Here is a 20245-nt window from a genome sequence, read left to right as displayed (position 1 = left end):
TTAGTAGTATAAGTTAAAGTTTATTTTGGAGCTTACTTATATCTTTTTATACTTTATAAATGTAAATTTTGTAAACGTAGCTTAATTATGGATTTTTACGAAAGTAGGGTTTCCGAATATTGATTTTCGAAATGAGGGTTTTAAACATGGATTTCTCAAAAATAGGGTTTTGATTTAAGATTTGGAGTTGGTATCTGTTGGTCTACTTGAACTAAATGATGATGACTGTGTATGTGAACAATATGATATTGATTGACATTGTTGTGAAGATTTATATGCTACTTGTGTTTGTGTGTATGTTTTCCTTGTAAGAGGAGTCACGACGAGTTGATATCGGCTTGGTTGTAAGAACCAGTCTTACAAGGACAATTTGTGCATGTAGGGTTGCCTTGAGAGAGGAGTCACGACGAGTTGATATCGGCTTGGTTGTAAGGACCAGTCTCTCAAGAACAATTTTGGTTATGTCGACATATCGAGGTCCATAAAAATATCATGGTCAGACCCATGGTAGGACCATTTGTTTGCTCAATGCGGTACATCATAGTCAGACCTATGATAGACCAAATATTTGTTATGGTTCTGAATTTGGTACAATTTTGTTTGGGGTATATCACGGTCAGACCCATGATAGGACCAAATGCTGAGTATCCGCCTCTGTTTAATTTGTTTGATATGTTTGATCTGTTAAGTATTGTCATGTACGACTGAATGTATTATGAAAAATACCATGACTATTGTATGCTAAACTGGTTTGGAATTCACTGAGCTTTCAAGCTCATTCTGTGTAGTTTTAAATGTTTTTAAGAAACAGACTTTCGAGGATAGTGGAGCCTGTCCAAACTTGAGAGATTTGAAGATGATTCACTGGACTGATGTAATAGTGGAATAAGGGAATTTTAGTGTTCAATGTTTAAATATTGTATAAAATAATGTTGGTGTAAACAATAAGTTATGTATTAATGATAGTAAAAGTTTTTTACTTTCGCAATAATTGTACCGCTTGTTGGATTGAATGATCGACCGACCGTCCGGTGCGATCCGGGTAGGTTCGCGGGCTAGACCAGGGATCACCTGGGGCCGGGCCGTGACAAGTGGTATCAGAACAAAGATCTAGGACAAAACTTAATAACAGACAAAGATACATATGGATAAAATTATAAAAAGTAAAGATTTACTGAATTAAAGGAATTAGGTTTGATACGTTTTGTTATATGGTGATAGTTTTTGTTAAATGATGATCCATACCTTATGGATATAGAAATGATTAGTTTAATGTTAAATGTGTGTACTTAGTACATCACTAAGCTTAAAATGATAAGTAATTAACGTGTGTTATTTGAACTTAGATGGACGGTGCTAGGACTGAAACAAATGAGGGACAGGGTAGTACCCCTGTTGGGAATAATAACAGCGCTTTAGACGTGATAATGGCTCAAATGATGGAATACTTTGAGCGACAAAAAAGTAAGTTAGATAGGCGAGAGACTGCCATGCCAGAGGAGAATGATGATGTAGCATTAGAACATTTCCAAAAGTTTCGACCTCCACGATTCAATTGGGAGGTTAGTGAAGAGGAAGCTGAAAAGTGGATAGAAACCATGGAGGAAATTTATGCAGTGTTACGTTACGACAATGATAGAAAGGAGAAATTTAGTGCATTTCAGTTGGAATGACCTGCGAGGGCTTGGTGGAGGATCGTAGAACAAAAGTGGGTCCAGATGGGAACCCCTCGCATTTGGAATAACTTTTTGGATGAATTTAAGAATAAATTCATTTCATTAGTTGCTAGGGAAAGAAAAAAAGAAGAGTTTCTGAATTTAAGATAGCGTACCATGACGGTAGCTCAGTACGAGATGACATTTACTAGGTTATCGAAATATGCACCGGACATGGTAAACACTGAAGCCAAGAGAAAAAAGAGATTTATACTAGGGCTGAATTTAGAAATTCAAGATGCATTGGTATCCGCCAGACTGGATACTTATGTGGAGGCAGTAGAATATGCTCAACGATCAGAAAATAGTAAAGCCCGCCTTCGAGAATTTAAAAATTCTAAGAAAGACAAATTCAAAACTGGGATGCCTTCCAAAGAAAATGTCATACAAGAACAGGGGGTGACACAGCAAAGTGAATCTGGAGGATTCGCTAAAAAACGACCGGCGTAAAATGGTATCGGAAGGGCTGAAAAGAGAGAAATAGCCCAATTTCAATGTCAGTTTTGTGAACTCAGTAGCTACACTGAGAGTAATTGTTGGAGAAAGGCTGGAAAGTGCTATGGTTGTGGAAGTTCAGAACATCAAGTCAGGGATTGTCCTCGACAAAGGCAAAGCAATGCGGCTTTAGATTCAAATTCACGACAAGGAACTCAAGGTCCGGCGGGTAAAACTAAGGTTCCAGCCCGAGTGTACGCAATAAATAGGGTGGATGGAGAAGAAAATACAAATATGGTGAAAGGTACACACTCTAATTTAAGATAGAAGCCTTGATAGATTATGAAATCACAAACCTTTGTATTAACCCTAAATATATGCAACGAATAGAGAATTAAGAAAGAAGTATTAAAATTCCAATTAATAAAGTCTATAGAAATTGTGAAACAGAAAAGTAACAAACCTATTTCGGTATGAATTTCGAGGACGAAATTTTTTTGAGGGGAGAATGTGACATCCCCAAATTTTCACACATTTTAATATTAAATTATTTAATATTAAATGAAATTATAGTTATGAATTTAGGACTCAATTGAATGAAAAATAAAATATTTTGGGTTCAAATATAATTAAAGAAATTTGGTTCAAATATCTTGGTTTGATTTAAAAAATATATATATAAATAATTAATAATGATGGATGATGAAGCTAGGCATGCAAGGTGGTAAAATATAGCTTGCCACCTTTCTCTTGCATTAAATAGCAAGATGAGTCATTATTCTTGAAGGAGGAAAATATATATATGAAGAAAATGAAAGAAAAAGAAACAAAACTCTTTTTCTTGCATGTTTGATTGAGAGCAAGAGTTTGAGAGAAAAAAGGGGCAAGAACACGTCTAGGAGAGGAAGAAGAAGGAGGAGAAAGTGGAGTTGGAAGCTTGGAGAAGAAGTTGTGAGTGAGTTTGCAAGAGATCACTAAGTACTTGTAAGTTTAACTTGTTTTCTTTAAAGTTCTAAGTTTGATTTGGACGAAAATTATGATAGTCATGTTGTTAATGGGTAGTACTATGAATATAAATGTTGTTTAAGTATAAATCATGTTGGTTGTTGTGAAAAGAAATGGTTGAAGTTGGTGAAAAAGGTTAGAAATGGTAGTATGTTGGGTTGTTGGAAAGTTTATGAAGTTTCTTGGAATTTTATGGTGTTGTGATGATAAGTCTTGTGTTTAAAAGGTTGAGTTTGATGTGGTAAATGATTTAGTAACGTTATAGTATGGATTGAAACTGATTTGGGTTGAAAATTTGGTTGATATTAATGGTTTGGAAAACTGAAAATTGTGATGCTCTGTTTTCTGTCCGCTGCTGGACGGTCTACACCGCGGCGTAAGGTGTCTACACCGCGGCGTAGGGTGTCTACACCGCGACGTCATGAGACAGAAAGTTGAAACATCACGATGAAGTGCAGATTAATGTCTAATGAATAATTAACTTAAGTAAAGTGAATAATAAAGCTAAATCAAGTATTAGGATGGTACAAATATAGTGTTGAACATGAGGACTAAAATAACAGAGTAATTATGTTACTTGCAGGACAAGAAAGATCAGATTACCAGGAACTAGACTGCACTGAGACTAGTTAAACAGTGAGTTCCATATCAGAGTTTTATTATTTTATAAATGTCATGGTAATTGTATGATTTCTCGAGCAAGTATGTTTATTTAAGAAATGGTATTTTAACGGTTTATAATTATTTTGAAAAACTTAAAGAATTTTCAACTGTTTCCAAATTATTAGTATAAGTTAAAGTTGATTTTGGAACAACTGTTTCCAACTTAGTAGTATAAGTTAAAGTTTATTTTGGAGCTTACTTATATCCTTTTATACTTTATAAATGTAAATTTTGTAAACGTAGCTTAATTATGGATTTTTACGAAAGTAGGGTTTTCGAATGTTGATTTCCGAAATGAGGGTTTTAAACATGGATTTATCAAAATTAGGGTTTTGATTTAAGATTTGGAGTTGGTATCTGTTGGTCTACTTGAACTAAATGATGATGAATGTGTATGTGAACAATATGATATTAATTGACATTGTTGTGAAGATTTATATGCTATTTGTGTTTGTGTGTATGTTTTCCTTGTAAGAGGAGTCACGACGAGTTGATATCGGCTTGGTTGTAAGGACCAGTCTTACAAGGACAATTTGTGCATGTAGGGTTGCCTTGAGAGAGGAGTTACGACGAGTTGATATCGGCTTGGTTGTAAGGACCAGTCTCTCAAGAACAACTTTTGTTATATCGACATATCGGGGTCCATAAAAATATCATGGTCAGACCCATGGTAGGACCATCTGTTTGCTCAATGCGGTATATCATAGTCAGACCTATGATAGACCAAATATTTGTTATGGTTCCGAATTTGGTACAATTCTGCTTGGGGTATATCATGGTCAGACCCATGATAGGACCAAATGCTGAGTATCCGCCTCTGTTTGATTTGTTTGATATGTTTGATCTGTTAAGTATTGTCATGTACGACTAAATGTATTATGAAAAATACCATGACTATTGTATGCTAAACTGGTTTGGAATTCACTAAGCTTTCAAGCTCATTCTGTGTAGTTTTAAATATTTTTAAGGAATAGACTTTCGAGGATAGTGGAGCCTGTCCGGACTTGAGAGATTTGGAGATGATTCACTGGACTGATGTAATAGTGGAATAAGGGAATTTTAATGTTCAATGTTTAAATATTGTACAGAATAATGTTGGTGTAAACAATAAGTTATGTATTAATGATAGTAAAAGTCTTTTGCTTTCGCAATAATTGTACCGCTTGTTGGATTGAATGATCGACCGACCGCCCGGTGCGAGCCGGGTGGGTTCGCGGGCCAGACCCGGGCCCACCCGGGGCCGGACCGTGACAACTACGATCACTACAGTTCGTGGTAATCATTGCAGGAGAAGATTCATGAGAGTTGTCCTAACTATCATAGTTTATCATATTTGGCTAGTTAGGAACAGGAGTAAATTTGAGCAACTTCATATTGATACTGCTTTTCTTTTGAGGAGGATTAGGACACAAGTGTACATGACCATATTTTTTTGTACCATTGTGACCTAATATCACAGTTGGTAGTAGAGTAGTGGATTGGCAGGATGCCACTTTTGTATATTCCAGCTAAGCCGGCCGCCTGTATATTTTTTTGATCTATACTATTTTTACATTTAGATTAAGAAAAAAGAATCTTCTATGTGCATTAACAGATTACAGTAGAAATATCATATTCAATTAGAACTCAGTTCCATCATCTACAAGCTAACAACTCATTCGGACATTTTTACAAACAGATGGTATTTGTGTGCTGAGAAAACGTTGGAGCTTGTTCTTGTTTGCTGATACGGCGAGACCCGAATCACATTCCTCTTTCTGGGAGCGAGATTCTCTGTTCCGCTCTCCGTGTATCAATTTTGTCCCCAAGATAAAAAAGACGTCATTTTATTAGTAGAACGACGTCATTTTGATCTTGGAAACATTAAAACAATATCGTTTTGATATTGCGGGACATGATTGGTAGATGTCCTGCTCCCTCTTTCTGGGCCTACCAACAAATTACCTAAAGAATCATTATCCTAAACAAATGGAAAATACTAATCACATCCACAGCCTGAGGTGGCACCCTGCACGTCGGCCCCAGTTAGGCACCTTATCCTCCCAATCAGCCCACAGTTTTGAGTTTTTTCTCCCTCCCTCCTCGGCTTCTTCCGTCGGTACAAATTACAGAAATTGAAACCTTCTCCGCCAATTCATCTTCTTTTCTCTGATCTTTCTTCTTCGCGATTTTACAATGACACTGCTAGTGCTAGCTCTCTGAAATAAATTTTGCAACTCTTGGTCCAGTCGTTCATGCGTCGTTTTGTCCTGCTCTTAATAAGTTTTAGAAGAGTTTTTGTTGCCTTAAACCAGATCTGCTTTCATCTTTTCTTGATCCCATTCACCGCTTTGGTGTTTGGTCTGGCATTCCGAGAATTTTTTCACCATTGCAATTCGAATTCTTTGATTATAAAGTTAGAGTTTTTGTTTACACCAAAAGGAAAAAGAACGGATTTTGTCCCTCTCTTTGAGCTTCATTCCAATGGATTCCTCCCATTTGATAATTGACAGACTTCATATATTTTAAGTTTTGACTGTTTTGAATTTGTGGGTTTGGCTTAAAAATGGTATCCGTGAATCTGGGGATGCTCCATTATGTGCTGGACCATGTTTATGGTGCGTTTGTGCACAGAACGAGGATAAGCCCACCATTTTTTTCCAGAGGATGGGGCGGAAATAAGCTTGAGCTTTTGGAAAGAATGATTAAGCAATGGTTCCCGTATGTTGATGGAGAGAACTGGCCTCCTGTATTGGTTGAACCCGTTTGGAAAACAGTTTGGGAATCCAAGAGTGCTGTTTTGAAAGAAGGGATTTTTAGGACTCCTTGTGATGACGAACTTCTTAGTGCATTACCTTCTGAGAGTCACACTGCTAGGGTTGCTTTTCTTGCCCCCAAATTTGTGCCTTCCCAGAGTTTGGCTTGTGTAGTTCACTTAGCAGGTAATGTGGTTTTTAGGCTATTCCCTCATTGAGTTTTAGCGTTTGAAGTTGCTTCTTTGTTAGACGATGACCATTGTCTTGGTTTGCTCTATTTTCATGATCTGTTCAATTTTTCAGAAATTCTTTTGTTACAAAAGAAATTTTTTTCATAGCAAATTGATATTACAACTGTAATATGCCCAGATTTGCTTAAAACAAAATGAATTTTTTGTTATGTTAGCTAGGTGCTATTTTCTTTGACTTGCTTATATAGTTAGTAAATCAGGATTAGATTCACAATAAGTTTGCTTATTACTTGAGATGATTATTATCATTTAATTTTGTAATTCTCAAGCTTAGCCTTAGTGCTTGTCTTTCTGATCCGTTACTAAAGCTCCTTCTCAAAGGTGATGTTTTCAGCGTGCTCGGGACTATGTTAGACAAGATGTCACATTATGATTCTAAATAGTGAACAACGACTCATCTACCTGAAAACTGTTTAATCCTGGTTTGGATTCATTTGTAACAACAGTGCTTCATCAAGTTTTGCTTTAGTTGTGGAGCCTTCATTGTCTGTCCTATTCTGGTTATGGAGGCCTCCCTGTTGCATTGGGCACATAAGAGATGTGGAAAGCTGTGTGTTTTTTCGTGACCCAATCAACGCCCATGTATTTTCTTTGCCATAGAACCCTTTGTACTTTCCATGCATACCTGTTGCCACTTTACCTGCCATAGTGTAACATAAGCTATTAAGTTAGTTGACTCTGCAGCCCACCAGAAAGATGTAGTCTTTTTACCACATCAACTGCATTTCTTCTGTTATTTTTCATTTGCTATAAAGTGCTGCTTTGTAAGAGTAATCATACTGTCCGAAACAAGAAAAGGATATTATGCATTGCCTTTATTGTCAGTGACAAATGATACTATGAGGACTTCAGAAAACATTTATTATCATGATAATCGTTTGTTAAATGCTTTCAGGCAAAGCAAAACTGAGATAATGATAACGGGACATAGAAGACAATAACTGCACTAAGATGTCTGGTACTCGCGAGTCATAGTGAAGACGCTGAAAACAGTCTAGTCAAAATTCTACAAGTGTAACTTATTCAAAGTAAAATCCTTAGTGGAACAATAAAATGGTCTGTAATGCATCCGACCTTTGCCTCAGTGAAAGAGAAAATGAAAATGACTATCTTGGAGTACCCATTTCACTTCCTGCTGAATGCTATGACAGTTGAAATATTGTGTGAATCTTTTACCTGGTTCTCATTTCTTTAATTACCTAGAGTTTTTGTTCTTGATAAAAAATTTGAAGAATCATGTTGATGTTTGCTTCAGGCACTGGGGACCATTCTTTTGAACGAAGACTGAGACTTGGTGGACCATTGCTGAAGGAGAATGTAGCAACTATGGTGCTTGAGAGGTAGAGTAAATGGTGCCCATCTATATATTTTTGAGAATGGTGATGGAAAAGGTTTCCTGAAGAAGCTTCTTATTTTTATTCTGTCTCATTGAAGATAAAAATTATCTTGCAGCCCATTTTACGGAAAGAGACGTCCTTTTCTGCAGCGTGGTGCGAAACTCTTGTGTGTGAGTGACTTGCTGTTATTGGGAAGAGTCACTATAGAAGAGGCGAGAAGTCTCTTGTATTGGTTAGATTGTGAAGCAGGGTTTGGAAAAATGGGTGTATGTGGACTTAGCATGGGTAAGATTAATAATATCCTGTATGACAGAATAACGGTTTGAGAAAAAACTGAGTTTCCTTAGAACTTCAGTTTCATACGTTTATTTTTCAAATTGTCATAGAATTATGGAAATTTTATAAAAGTGAAATGCAGGAGGCCAGGTCGAATGGACAACCATGCATGGTTTGTGGCCTCAGTATAGAAGCATAGAGGCATGAATTAAGTAATTTATTTGAGAACTAAGGACTATTGGATACTTTCCCCAAGTTGTACTGCAATAGATTAGGTGAGTTCCTTGGGGTAAAACTAGGTGAAGGATATTCAAGAAATTAGAAGAAAACTTTAACCCGAGAAATCGTCACCAAGTGATTACTGATTTGAAGATTCTTTTTTATACTTTGGATTTAGATTGGGCATGAGATTATCTATCTAGAGATCCTAGCTTTTCTAATCTTTGTTTAAAGTGCATGAATTTATCTTCAATATATTTTATTTGCATGAAAATTATGGTTAGCTAAATTTTGATGTGTGAAACTTATGTTTGATGATTGGGTAGTGTTGAATCTTGTTTATAATAGGATGCTGCATTTATAGTTGGTTGTTTTTTTAATTCTCAGCCAAATTTAAATTGTCCATGCAAAAATTAACAACTTCTTGCATGGGCACGACTTTTTTGTGGATTTCAAGTGTGCTTGAAGGCATAACTTGTGTCTAGACTCTATGGGTAATTGAGATTATGCATGATTTCCATGTTATCAAACAAAAATGTGTGAAACACCTTGAACGTGAATGAATTTGATGTTATGGATTATGTTTCTAGGCTTAATTCATAACTACCACTCTAATGAGTCTAAAAGGGGAGTTAGGGAAGAACAACTCAAAGTAGTTTAATACATATAGAGCAAGGTTTGAAATTCAATGCATAGTTGGTTCATAATTCTAATTACTAAATTGGATGCCTTAGTGGTTTGATAGAAATTGAAGCCTAATTAGGATTGACGACCCTAATTACCATCTTCTATGAACTAGCTAAGTTAGAAAAGATAAGGCCACAAGATGTACTAACTTAGCTTAGGAAATCCCTTATGAATTGAGAGTCAACACCCCATGATTTGAATACAAGTGACACATGCTTTTGTTATTTGTTTGTATTATTTTACTTAGTTTGAATTTAGTTGCTTTACTTACTTGCAGTTTACTCTATTTTTTACATCTCTTTTGAGAGATGTCCTATTTTTATGCTTGATATCTCTTGAATAAACACTTAAAAGACAAAATCCTTGAGTTTTAGATATGAATTTCCTCTGTACCTTGTGGGATCGACCCTTAAACTTGCTATAATAAGACTCATAAGCTAGATTAAGAATTTATACATTTTAAAATTGGTACGTATTTGAGACACCTCAGTCTACTCGCTCATAGTATGTGTTATGGATCACTCAATTTACTCAATTTTCACACTAACTTATTTCTATGATCAACTCAAAAATCAAGCAAATTCCATACTAGAATTCAAAGAACAAAAAAATTAAAGAAGTCTTAGGTACTAGGATGACGCTTCAAGACTAACAATGATTACGGATTGAAGTCCTACAATATATATCAAGTGTTATACATGTTTTTCTCAAGATATTATACAATGATAGATGTTAATCAAACTCTAAACAAGCGCAAAATATTTAATGAATTGAATCAAATACCTAGAATGGAATTTAAGAACATCATTTAGGAATTTTTAAAAACACCTTGCCTACAGCTCTTCAATCTCAAATTTTAATGATCAAATTGTTTTTCTAGGATCCCAAAAAAAACAAACAAGCTTTTATTGATTCAAACAAGAAGCTTCAAATACAATCCAACCATATACAGCAACATTAATCTGTAGACGAAAAATTAAACTTCCAAATTTTTTTTTAACAAAAATCACAACTAGTAGAATCAACTTCTGGATACTAGTATCCCAAAAATGTGTATTCCTCAAATCATACCTTAGACAGAAAACATCAAATTCAAGGAGGATTGGACATATATAGATAGGGTTCTAAGAATGAATATATGAAGAACACAAAGGATTAGAAGAACAAACAAGATAGAGATAGATTAAACTAAGATAAACAATAATAATAGGATACGATCAAATAAGCAAAGCTACTAGATGGCTGATTTGATACTAATTAATGTGAATCCTTACCCTTTAAAGGTTGAAGGTTATATGAACTTCTCACCTACAAAAGCACTTGATCACCTAACTGTAATAATTGGTGATCTGGATTCGTTCTAGTAGTGCTAACATGCTCTATATCCATAATAACCCTACTCTTGATTGATCTAACCCTAAAGATTCTGAACCCTAGCCCAAATAATTAAGATAGAATGGAGAAGGTGTATTTAGGAAAAAAATCAAAGACTCAACTAAATGGTGAATCAAACCATGTTAGTTTGCTTGTTTGAATTAATCTGATTCAACTTGGTTCACACATGAACCCATGGAAGCCGCAACTCTGAGAAAAGGGAGTTTTCCTAAGAAAAATATCCAAAACTATTTTATAAGTGATGAAATGGTATATATATATATCCAATATAACCGCGGGCTGATGACACATCACGCTGCGGTCTATTATTGTTCTAACCAACTATCTCTTGAATTCAACATGTAACATCCCCAAAAGTCATAAAAAATCATTAGAAGTTAATTTGGAAAATATTAAAATAAATAATAGGGATTAATTTTAAATCATAAATAAAGAATTGGGGTTGTTTTAAATTGAAAAATAAAAAGTTTGGGGTCAAATTTATATACTTGAAAATCAGACAAATATCTCATTTTCTTGTTTAAAAAAAGAAGAGAGGAATTTGGCATGGTAATTAATGCCTAACGATGACTTTGTGACTCACTACCATGAGTCATCACCATGAGGAGTAAAACAACAATACAAAAAGAGAGGAAAAAAGAGAAATTCAAGTGAAGTGAGAAAGAGAATGAGAGAAACTGGGAGAAAAGAAAATGAAAGAATGAAAGAGAAGAAAGAAGAGAATGAGAGGAAAAGGAAGGGGGAAGGAAAACCGGGAAGGAAAAAAGATAAAGAATAAAGGAAGAAAGAAGAGAAAGAGAGGAAAAGGAAGGAGAGAAGGAAACCAGGAAAGAAAGAAGAAAAGAAAGAAAAAAAAGAGAAGAGAAGTTTTGTTGATTTTATTGAGCAAGGATCAAAGAACCCAAAAATTTAGTAAGTGTGTAAATTGAGTTTTAAGTTTAGTTTTTAAGATTTTGTTATTTATAAGCTTTGATTGCAATTTAGTGTTTTAATTATATTTTAAATATGTTAATGCTATTAATGATATTAATTAAGTTAAAAATATATTTGGGATAGTTGGACTAATTTAATAAATTTTGATTATGTTTTAAATATGCTTGGAAGAATAGAATAATTCTTAGAATGAAGAAATGTAATTTTAGACCTTTATCTTTAAGAGAGTATCACTTTTAGTCCCACATATTTTTTTAAACACTTTTAGTCCTAAAAGTATCACTTTTAGTCCCAAAAATGTGAGTCAAGATTCAAACATATAGAACTAAAAGTGTTAAAAAAAAGATGTGGGACTAAAAGTGATTCTCGCTTCAAGATAAGGGACTAAAATTGCATTTCTTCCTAGTCAGAATAATAAAAAGATGATTGGCGAGGGTATAAGTGGGGGCATGTGTATATGTAGGAACTTAGGGAAGAAATCAAGTATTCAATTGATCTTGTTAAAATATGTTTGAAAATCTTATATTATGTTAAAGAATGTTAGAATTCTTAATTTGAAAATATATAAATTATTTTAACTCAATTTAGAATTAGTATTAATTATTGAGTTGGAGTTAAATTATAATTTTATGCTCTTAGCTTTAAAAATAATAGGGTTGGAGTTCTAGTTTTCAAACAATTGTTATTGAATACTAACTAATCAAGTTGAATAAATTAATAATTATGGTTCCTATAAGTTTAATATTTTAACTATAAAAAAAGGATTTTAGGATGTACTAAATTGTGATAAAGGATGTTAAATTTGGAAAATTGAGATATAAATATGTTTGAAGAGTTAAAATCATTTAAAAGGTTTTAAATATGTTAATTGTGTTATAAAACTGTTTGGGGAGAGTTAGAATAAAAGAAATGGAATTTTGGCTAGAATTGGAGAAAATAGTAGCGTCAGAGAGTTATCGGAATTAAAAAATAAATAAATAAAATTAGAATATAGTAAATTAGCGGAACGTGAAAGTATTCAATAACAATAACGTATATTTGGAATTGTTGGTCCAGAATCAGATTCCGCGATACCATCACATTACGAGTACCCTGTGAGTTCCTTACCAGCATTTTGGTTTTACAAAAATATCGTGGTATTGTGTATATTTATTTTTGAATTAATGTGATCCTTTTCAAAACTTTTGAGTTTATTTATCATGCTTTTCTTATGGAAATTACTTATTTGCTATCTATTATCTCTGACTTTATTGACTTAGTCTTGAATACTGAATCTCAAAATATATGCATGTGAATTTCTTATTTGCATACTTGTGTATAGATACTTATGGTTTAAATTATAAGTGATGGTAAATTATTTAAGTATATTATGTATAATTTATCAAAATTCTTTACCAAAGATACTTTGTTTAATATATAATCATTTTTCCTAAATCATGTTTGCTAAAATTCATATAGGAAAATGTAGTTAGATTTTATCCAGACTCTTTTACATAAATAGTTTTATTTGAAATATAATTATATTCGAAGAACAACCATGCATTTTGTACCATTCTGAAAAAATTAGTATTGTAAAGATATTTTATTATATTCAAACTAATTGATAGTTTATCAAATCGATTTTATTAAATAATTTTGGCCAAGGAATTTTAATGCAACTTATTGTTATAGTAAGTTTATAAATTATTTTTCCAAACCATTTTAAAAGACAATTTTATACAATATTTTCTCCAAATTAGTATCATTCTACTATGACCGCTTGAATATATGAAAGCAATGCGAATTATTATACTTGCACCATTCTACTTGACTTGAATCAAAATGACTCATTGTGCTTGAACTCGGTAGTGACCTACTTAGTCACTCCGAGCCTTGTGACAATGGCCTATTGCTTAGATCGAAATGTTTGGCCAACTTGTCATGTTGAACATACTTGTTACTTGTACTTGAATCGTAATGACTCGTTGTGCTTGAATCATGGGATTGAACTTTATCTCAATAGTGGCCTACATTGTCACTCCAAGCTACATGAATAATGAATGATTGAATTGGGTCGCACGTAACCAAAATATTGTGATACATGTGCTTGAATGTTAGGCCCCGTCTTGAGAGGGAAGATACGACGAGCTGGCATCGGGCCTAGCCGTACTGTCTGATCTTTTTGGCTAATGTTTTGGTATATCATGATATGACCAAATCCTTGATACCACAGTTGGTATTTTGGAGAAAGTGCATGGGGTGTTCCGAACGGAAGCACAAAGTGCTTGGACGCAGGACTAGTAGGCGTCAGAAACTAAAATAGACCTTCCGGTCAAGAATTTGCACTATACTTTACAGTATATTTGCTTACCTGTTGGCTTTCAGACATTTTACCATATCCTCCCTTGATTTTGATTACTGCACACTGTCTTTCTACTTGTCTATTTGTATATCATGATTGTAACTACTTGTTCTCGATGCCATGACCCCTGATTGTTAAACTGGTATGGTTCTCACTGGGCTTTTAAGCTCACTCTATTTTATGTGCAATGTGTTCATGAGACAGTACAGATTGATTATCGGACCAAGACCATTTGGGAACAACTTAAAGACTGGATAGAGAAAGAATGCATTAACTTCTGTAAGAAGTTTTAGGTTTGAATCTCGATTGTACAAACATTAAGTATTATAAATTATAGATAATATTTAATAACATTGCTCGATTTACATGGTACTGCATACTTAAATCCAGGCGCGAGCCAGACGGGAGACCCAACCACGGCCCTGCATGCAAGGTGATCGGGTTGGGGCCGTCACAAGTGGTATCAGAGCAATGGTTTAGGGACTATCACTAAATAGTGATGGAACTGGTTAGGATAAAAGGTTTAACACAAGTCTATGACACTTTGTGTATAACCTACCCTGTAGTTGTTACTAAACCTACATCCTCTCAACTGTTGACAAATAATTAGGGGAGAATGTACTATTGACCATATATAAATAAAAGCATGATAATTATAATAAGATGTACCTAGGAGTAGTCCTAAATTCAGGAATTAATTTTGAGGACGAAATTCTTTTAAAGATGAGAGAATGTAACATCTCCAAAATTCATAAAGAACCATTAGCTGTTAATTTGGAAAATTTTAAAATAAAGAATATGGATTAATTTGACATCATAAATAAATAATTGTGGTTGTTTTGAAATGGAAAATTAAAAGTTTGGCGATGTCCATGTGACTCGCACTACAAGAAAATCCCCACCCCCCCTTTATTTATGACAATGCTTATTGACAACAAATTTTGGTCAATAAAATAATTTTTTGGTCAATAAATGTCAAATTTACTGAAGATATTTTGCTCGTCAATAAATTGTAACAAATTTTAAAGATTTATTGAAGAAAAAAATATCGTCAAGCTTTCATCAATAAAAGTGTGGCGGCAAATTTTGGCGACATTTTTAACCACATTTTAATATGCACATAATCATGCAATTGCCAGTGATAGATCAAACTCTGTAATCAGATGTTCTATCCAAGAATTCCAACGGAAGACTCTAACAGTTCTAACGAATTTCATAATCAAATTTTCAAAAGAAAATTAGAATGAACATGAATCAAATGCTATAATTTTGTAGGGAATGGCTACTAAACTAACCTAGCAAGAATAACTAAACGAACCTCCTTTATGTTACTCAAAAGTTCATCCAAGTGAACCAAAATGAGAAACTCTCTCAATCACGTATTGTGTAAAAATCATCTATATAAATTTCGAAAATCAATACCCTTTTTATAGGGGTACAATTCAGCCATCCTAGTCTTTAAGAGATAGGATTTGGTCATTGACATCCTAATCTAAACACATGACTAACTAGAGTATTTAGAATCTAAGTAAACTACCATGAATTGAACCTATACAACATGTATGATCAAGTTCATGTATTCTAGTTCCTATATAATAGACAAATCCTAGATAGAAATTACTAAAGGAATTTTGGCTATACTAAGCTTTAAGGATCCAAAAATTCTATCCTAATCAAGTGATAGAATTTACTGAAATTCTATCAAAAAAATACTGAAAAATTCGTACCTAAAATAGGGCCTAAATTTTAAGGCCTTGGACTCAAACCAAATCACAAGTGGAACATCATTGTGATTGAGTTTTGGACTACTAAACTTTGGGCTTCATTAAATTTGAAATTCAGCCCCTAAAAATAACTAAATAATTCAACTAGCTAACCCATGACTTTAAGAGTCCAATAAACTTAATGTCAAGTCCAATGTGGGCTACAAGGTGGAATTTGTCTCACAAATAATTCAAATAGGCCCAAAACAGATTAAACATGATAAATTAATGGCCACATTGAATTTCGAATTTCATAGGTTTTGAAATAAATCTAGCTTAAAGACTCCTTGATTTTTAAGGCCTTATTGAGCATTGTTGGCCCAAAATCTTCTTCAAGTGGATTCTCAGCTCCATGAATTGGTCTCTTTTGATTCAAAATCACTTCTTGAATCTTGAACACAGCTTCAACTTTAAGTGATCTTGATCTTCCATGTGATGTGCTAGAAATGATCACATCAGTCCCTTCTTCTTTTAGCGAATTTGTCCTTGAATTAGCATCTTCATAACCTGAATTTGGCAAAGAAGGCAAGTTAGTGACTTCGAAATTAGCACATATCAGTTTCTTACCAAAAATCTCAAAAAACTCCATATGTTTGTGGCGTAGAATCCATCTCCAAACATGAGGCGCGACTTTGGCATTAATCCGTGTTACAAAATCCTTAAAGAAAAATGTAAGAAATTTTCGAACCAAAAATTGAAAAGTGGGGTCCGAACTCAGTGAATTCAACTTTTGTGATAAAAATGGTATAACTTATGCACTTTCAATATATTCAAGAAAATAAGTTTTGTTTTTGTAAAAAGGGCACGGAAAAACTTTAGCAAAAGTGAACACAAAAGTTTTTCCTTGAAGAAAATATACCAAAAATTCCGAAAAATCATTCAAAACAATTTGAAAATTATTTGTGGTAAATTTTCAAAAATTATACAAAAAACTTGGGTAAAATTTTGCAATTATGCCAATTTCTCCAATTTTGGGCAGCCAAGCTTGTTTTTCCTTAGGAAACGCCTTAGAAAAATTCTGCAAAGTAGAAGACATCTCAACCTTTTGGTTGGATAACAGATTAGCACAAGAAAAATATGAATCATGCATATTTAGCTCAAATAAGATATGATTATCATAAAGACACCTATCTAATTTTAAATTTTGCATAAATAGATTCAACTTTTTCTTTTCATGCTAAGTACAATTTTCTTCTTATTACAAATAAAACAATACCTATTAGTGCGTCCATGATGAGTTGCATCCTTGTCATAGATCCAAGGTCTCCCCAACAACATGTGACTTGCCTCAATAGATACAACATCGCAAAGAACTTCATCATTGTACTTACCAATTGAGAATGACACCAATGCTTGCTTAGTAATACACACATCTTTCTCATTGTTGATCCATTGCAGCTTGTATGGATGTGGATGTTTTTGTAATCCTAAGTTTGACTGTTTCACAAGCAATGTACTCACAATTTAGTGCAACTTCCATTATCAATAATAAGTAAGCATACCGTATTGTTGATTTGACATCTTGTATGAAAGATGTTTGTTCTTTGATGGTCATCCTCCTCAGAAGGTTGAATGCTTAATGCTTTCTTGACAACCATCAATGGTCTATCCATTGGTACAATTACCTCTTCTTCAAAATCAAAATGCTTAGTGGTAGTCTCACCTTCATCATCACTATCTCCTTCAAGTGGTGCATATCAGCATATTCATCCTCATTCTCATCATCAGAAACAATTTTACCATCACGTACAACCATTGTTCTAGTATTAGGACATTGATTCATATAATGCCCCTTACCTTGACACTTAAAACATGTGATCTCACGAGCAGGATTATTCTTTGATTCTAGATATTTTACAAACAAAGGATTAGAAATTTTAGAAGTACTAGAACTCAAATCTTTTGTTACCACTTTAGAAGCTTCTTTCTTTGGCGGCCAAGTGTTAGTATTTCACCAATTTGATGATGAATTAGAAGGAGTATTTCAGCCTCTAGAGGTTAATTGCCTCTCATATTTGCAAGATTTATCATAAATCTCCACTTGTGCATCATAATCATGTATCTCCACAATATTTGCAATTTCTCTTCTTAAACCTCCCAAGAAACGTGCCATGGTAGCTTCAGGTTCTTCAACAATTTGAATTCTAGTCATTGTAGTTTAAAACTCTTGGTAGTAGTCCTCCACATATTTATTACTAGAGATGTTAAACGGGCCACAGCCCGACGGGTCAGCCCGTTTAACCGAAAAAAAATAGGTTTAGGGCTTAAAATATGTAGCCCGTTTAAAATCGGGCCTTTTTGGCCCGGACCGTTTAGCCCGCGGGCTAAACGGGCTAGCCCGCGGGCTAAACGGGCTGGCCCGCGGGCCAGCAATTTTTTTTTTTAAAATTTCAATTTTAATTTTTATAGCTATTCTTTCACATTGAAAAATCTGCATTGGATCAGTATCTGGACGAGAATAAAAAGTATTTTCCAAATTTATTCTACATTTTTGATTTCATAATATAATTATATGAATTTGTTACTGACTATTTTTTTTTTGTATTTTTTAGATGAAGAGGAATTAGAAGATAATGCTTTATCCAAGGAATGATCAAATGTGGTTGAAGACATTGATGTTTGATTAGTGATTAATGATAGTAGTCGAGTAGTGTGATTTTTTTTTGAAATGTTGAACTTAAATATTTGAATATTTTGATTTTTTTACAATATTATGGAAATTATAAATTATGTATGACTTTTATTATTGTGAATATTTCAATTTGTGTGTTAAATTTGATCATTATATGTACTTTGATTTAAAATTTTAATTTTAAACATGCATTTTGACTTGTTTGACTTGGAGCCCGATAGTGGCCCGTTTAACCCGAAGCCCTGTAGGGTTAGGGTTAGGTTCGTATTTTTCTAGCCCGTTTAAATTTAACTGTTTAGCTCGAAGTCCGTTTAGCCCGAAGCCCGATAGGGCGGCCCGAAACCGCTAGGGCCAGCCCGTTTAACATCTCTATTTATTACCTTGCGTAATACGTTAAAAGTTATTATACATCTCACGGTAATAAAAATAAGGTACAAACCTACGACGTATCTTAGTTTTCATAGCCTACCAAGTGAGAATGTCGACTTCTCTGTTCCTTTTCCTCTTAAGCTGTATTTTACTCCACCAAGTTCTTGCATAACCTGTGAATTCAACAACAGCAAGTTTAATCTTTTTCTCCTCAGATAAATTCTCATGAGCAGAATAAATGCTATCCATTTTAGCAACCCAATCTAGATATGCTTCAGGATCATTTTTCCCAGAAAAAGGAGAAATTTTAAGTTTAATACCAAAAAGAGATGAGTCAAGTTTAGAAGAACTTTCCTTAAAATTTGTAGTCTCTGAACCTTCAGATTCTTCATCATCATGAGACTTATATTTAGCCCTCTTACCTTGGCTATTTTCGGCTATAGATAGTTCCACATTCTCCATGCGCTTTGTCAAGGACTCAAGCATGTTAGCAATGTGATCTAGTTTGTCCCCCATTGTATCACTACAAATAAAGGTTAGAAAAATAAAAAGACACAAGACAAGAAAAGGTTAGATAAAAATAACAGTTGTATATTCCTCACGTCCCTTTCCCAACACCCAAATCACTCACCAGTGTTTCACTCGGCTTATTTAGTGGAGGGTAAGATGCACTCACACTCAGATTCTCAAATTAGCACGAGGATGAGTAAGTAACAAGATGCAACCTTTAACTACTCAATACTGGAGATAAAATAAAATAAGAATACAAATATCAATGTATAAGAGTGAAGGCTAGTTTCAAAAATCAGCAAGCTAGATTCCAAAGAATTAATGCTGAATTTAGAAAAAAGGATAAGTAAAAATTAACTAGAAAACCTAAGAAAATTAAACTGAATTTTTTATACGAAACCCAAAATATTTTATGTGCATAAAGTGTGTGCAATTTTTGTGTATAAACTCGAACAAGTGTGCTTCAATGCTTTGAAAAATTAGCCTGAAAAGATAAGAAAATTTGGTTAGACTGTAACACCCCAATTCCAGGGAGCGTTAACGTAACGTAAGATTCTGGGGATAATTTTTTTTTTAAACAAAAATCCATCACAAAAACCATTCCCCGAAAATCCCGTTACACCTTCTCAGTATATCAACTATGAACCACTAATAAACCAAGACAGGTTCACCAACACAAATGCGGAAGCTAGATCGAAACCTCAACAGGTCATAACCGAAACCACTTTATTTATATATAAAGTTGCACCAACGTTTACATGACGTTTTCAAAAAATAAATAACATAACTGAAAAGACATAATGTAAACTATCCGCTAATCGCCGTCACTCCTCGACGATTCCTTTCCCTTTTGCACCGCTGCCTTCACCTGGAACGTTTGAATATTCCAGGGACAAAGTCTAAGTGAGAGTTCAAAACACATTTTTCATGAATAATGCAAGACATGAAATAAACCAATATACCCGGTAAGCCCTAGCTC

At 33.9% G+C, this 20245-nt stretch overlaps 1 protein-coding gene across 1 annotated transcript; it reads left to right on the top strand.

Annotated features, from left to right (window-relative positions):
* The first annotated feature begins 5906 nt into the window (after positions 1-5906).
* LOC127789129 (uncharacterized) lies at positions 5907-8162 on the top strand. Its single transcript, XM_052317917.1, has 2 exons — positions 5907-6739; positions 8060-8162. Exons 1-2 carry the CDS (start codon positions 6364-6366, stop codon positions 8146-8148), a joined length of 465 nt encoding a protein of 154 aa, XP_052173877.1. The 5' UTR covers positions 5907-6363; the 3' UTR covers positions 8149-8162.
* Positions 8163-20245: the final 12083 nt, after the last annotated feature.

The sequence above is a fragment of the Diospyros lotus genome, chromosome 13, assembly GCF_014633365.1.
Source record: "Diospyros lotus cultivar Yz01 chromosome 13, ASM1463336v1, whole genome shotgun sequence".
Lineage (NCBI taxonomy): Eukaryota > Viridiplantae > Streptophyta > Magnoliopsida > Ericales > Ebenaceae > Diospyros > Diospyros lotus.
This window is presented reverse-complemented; position numbering and strand designations above follow the sequence as displayed.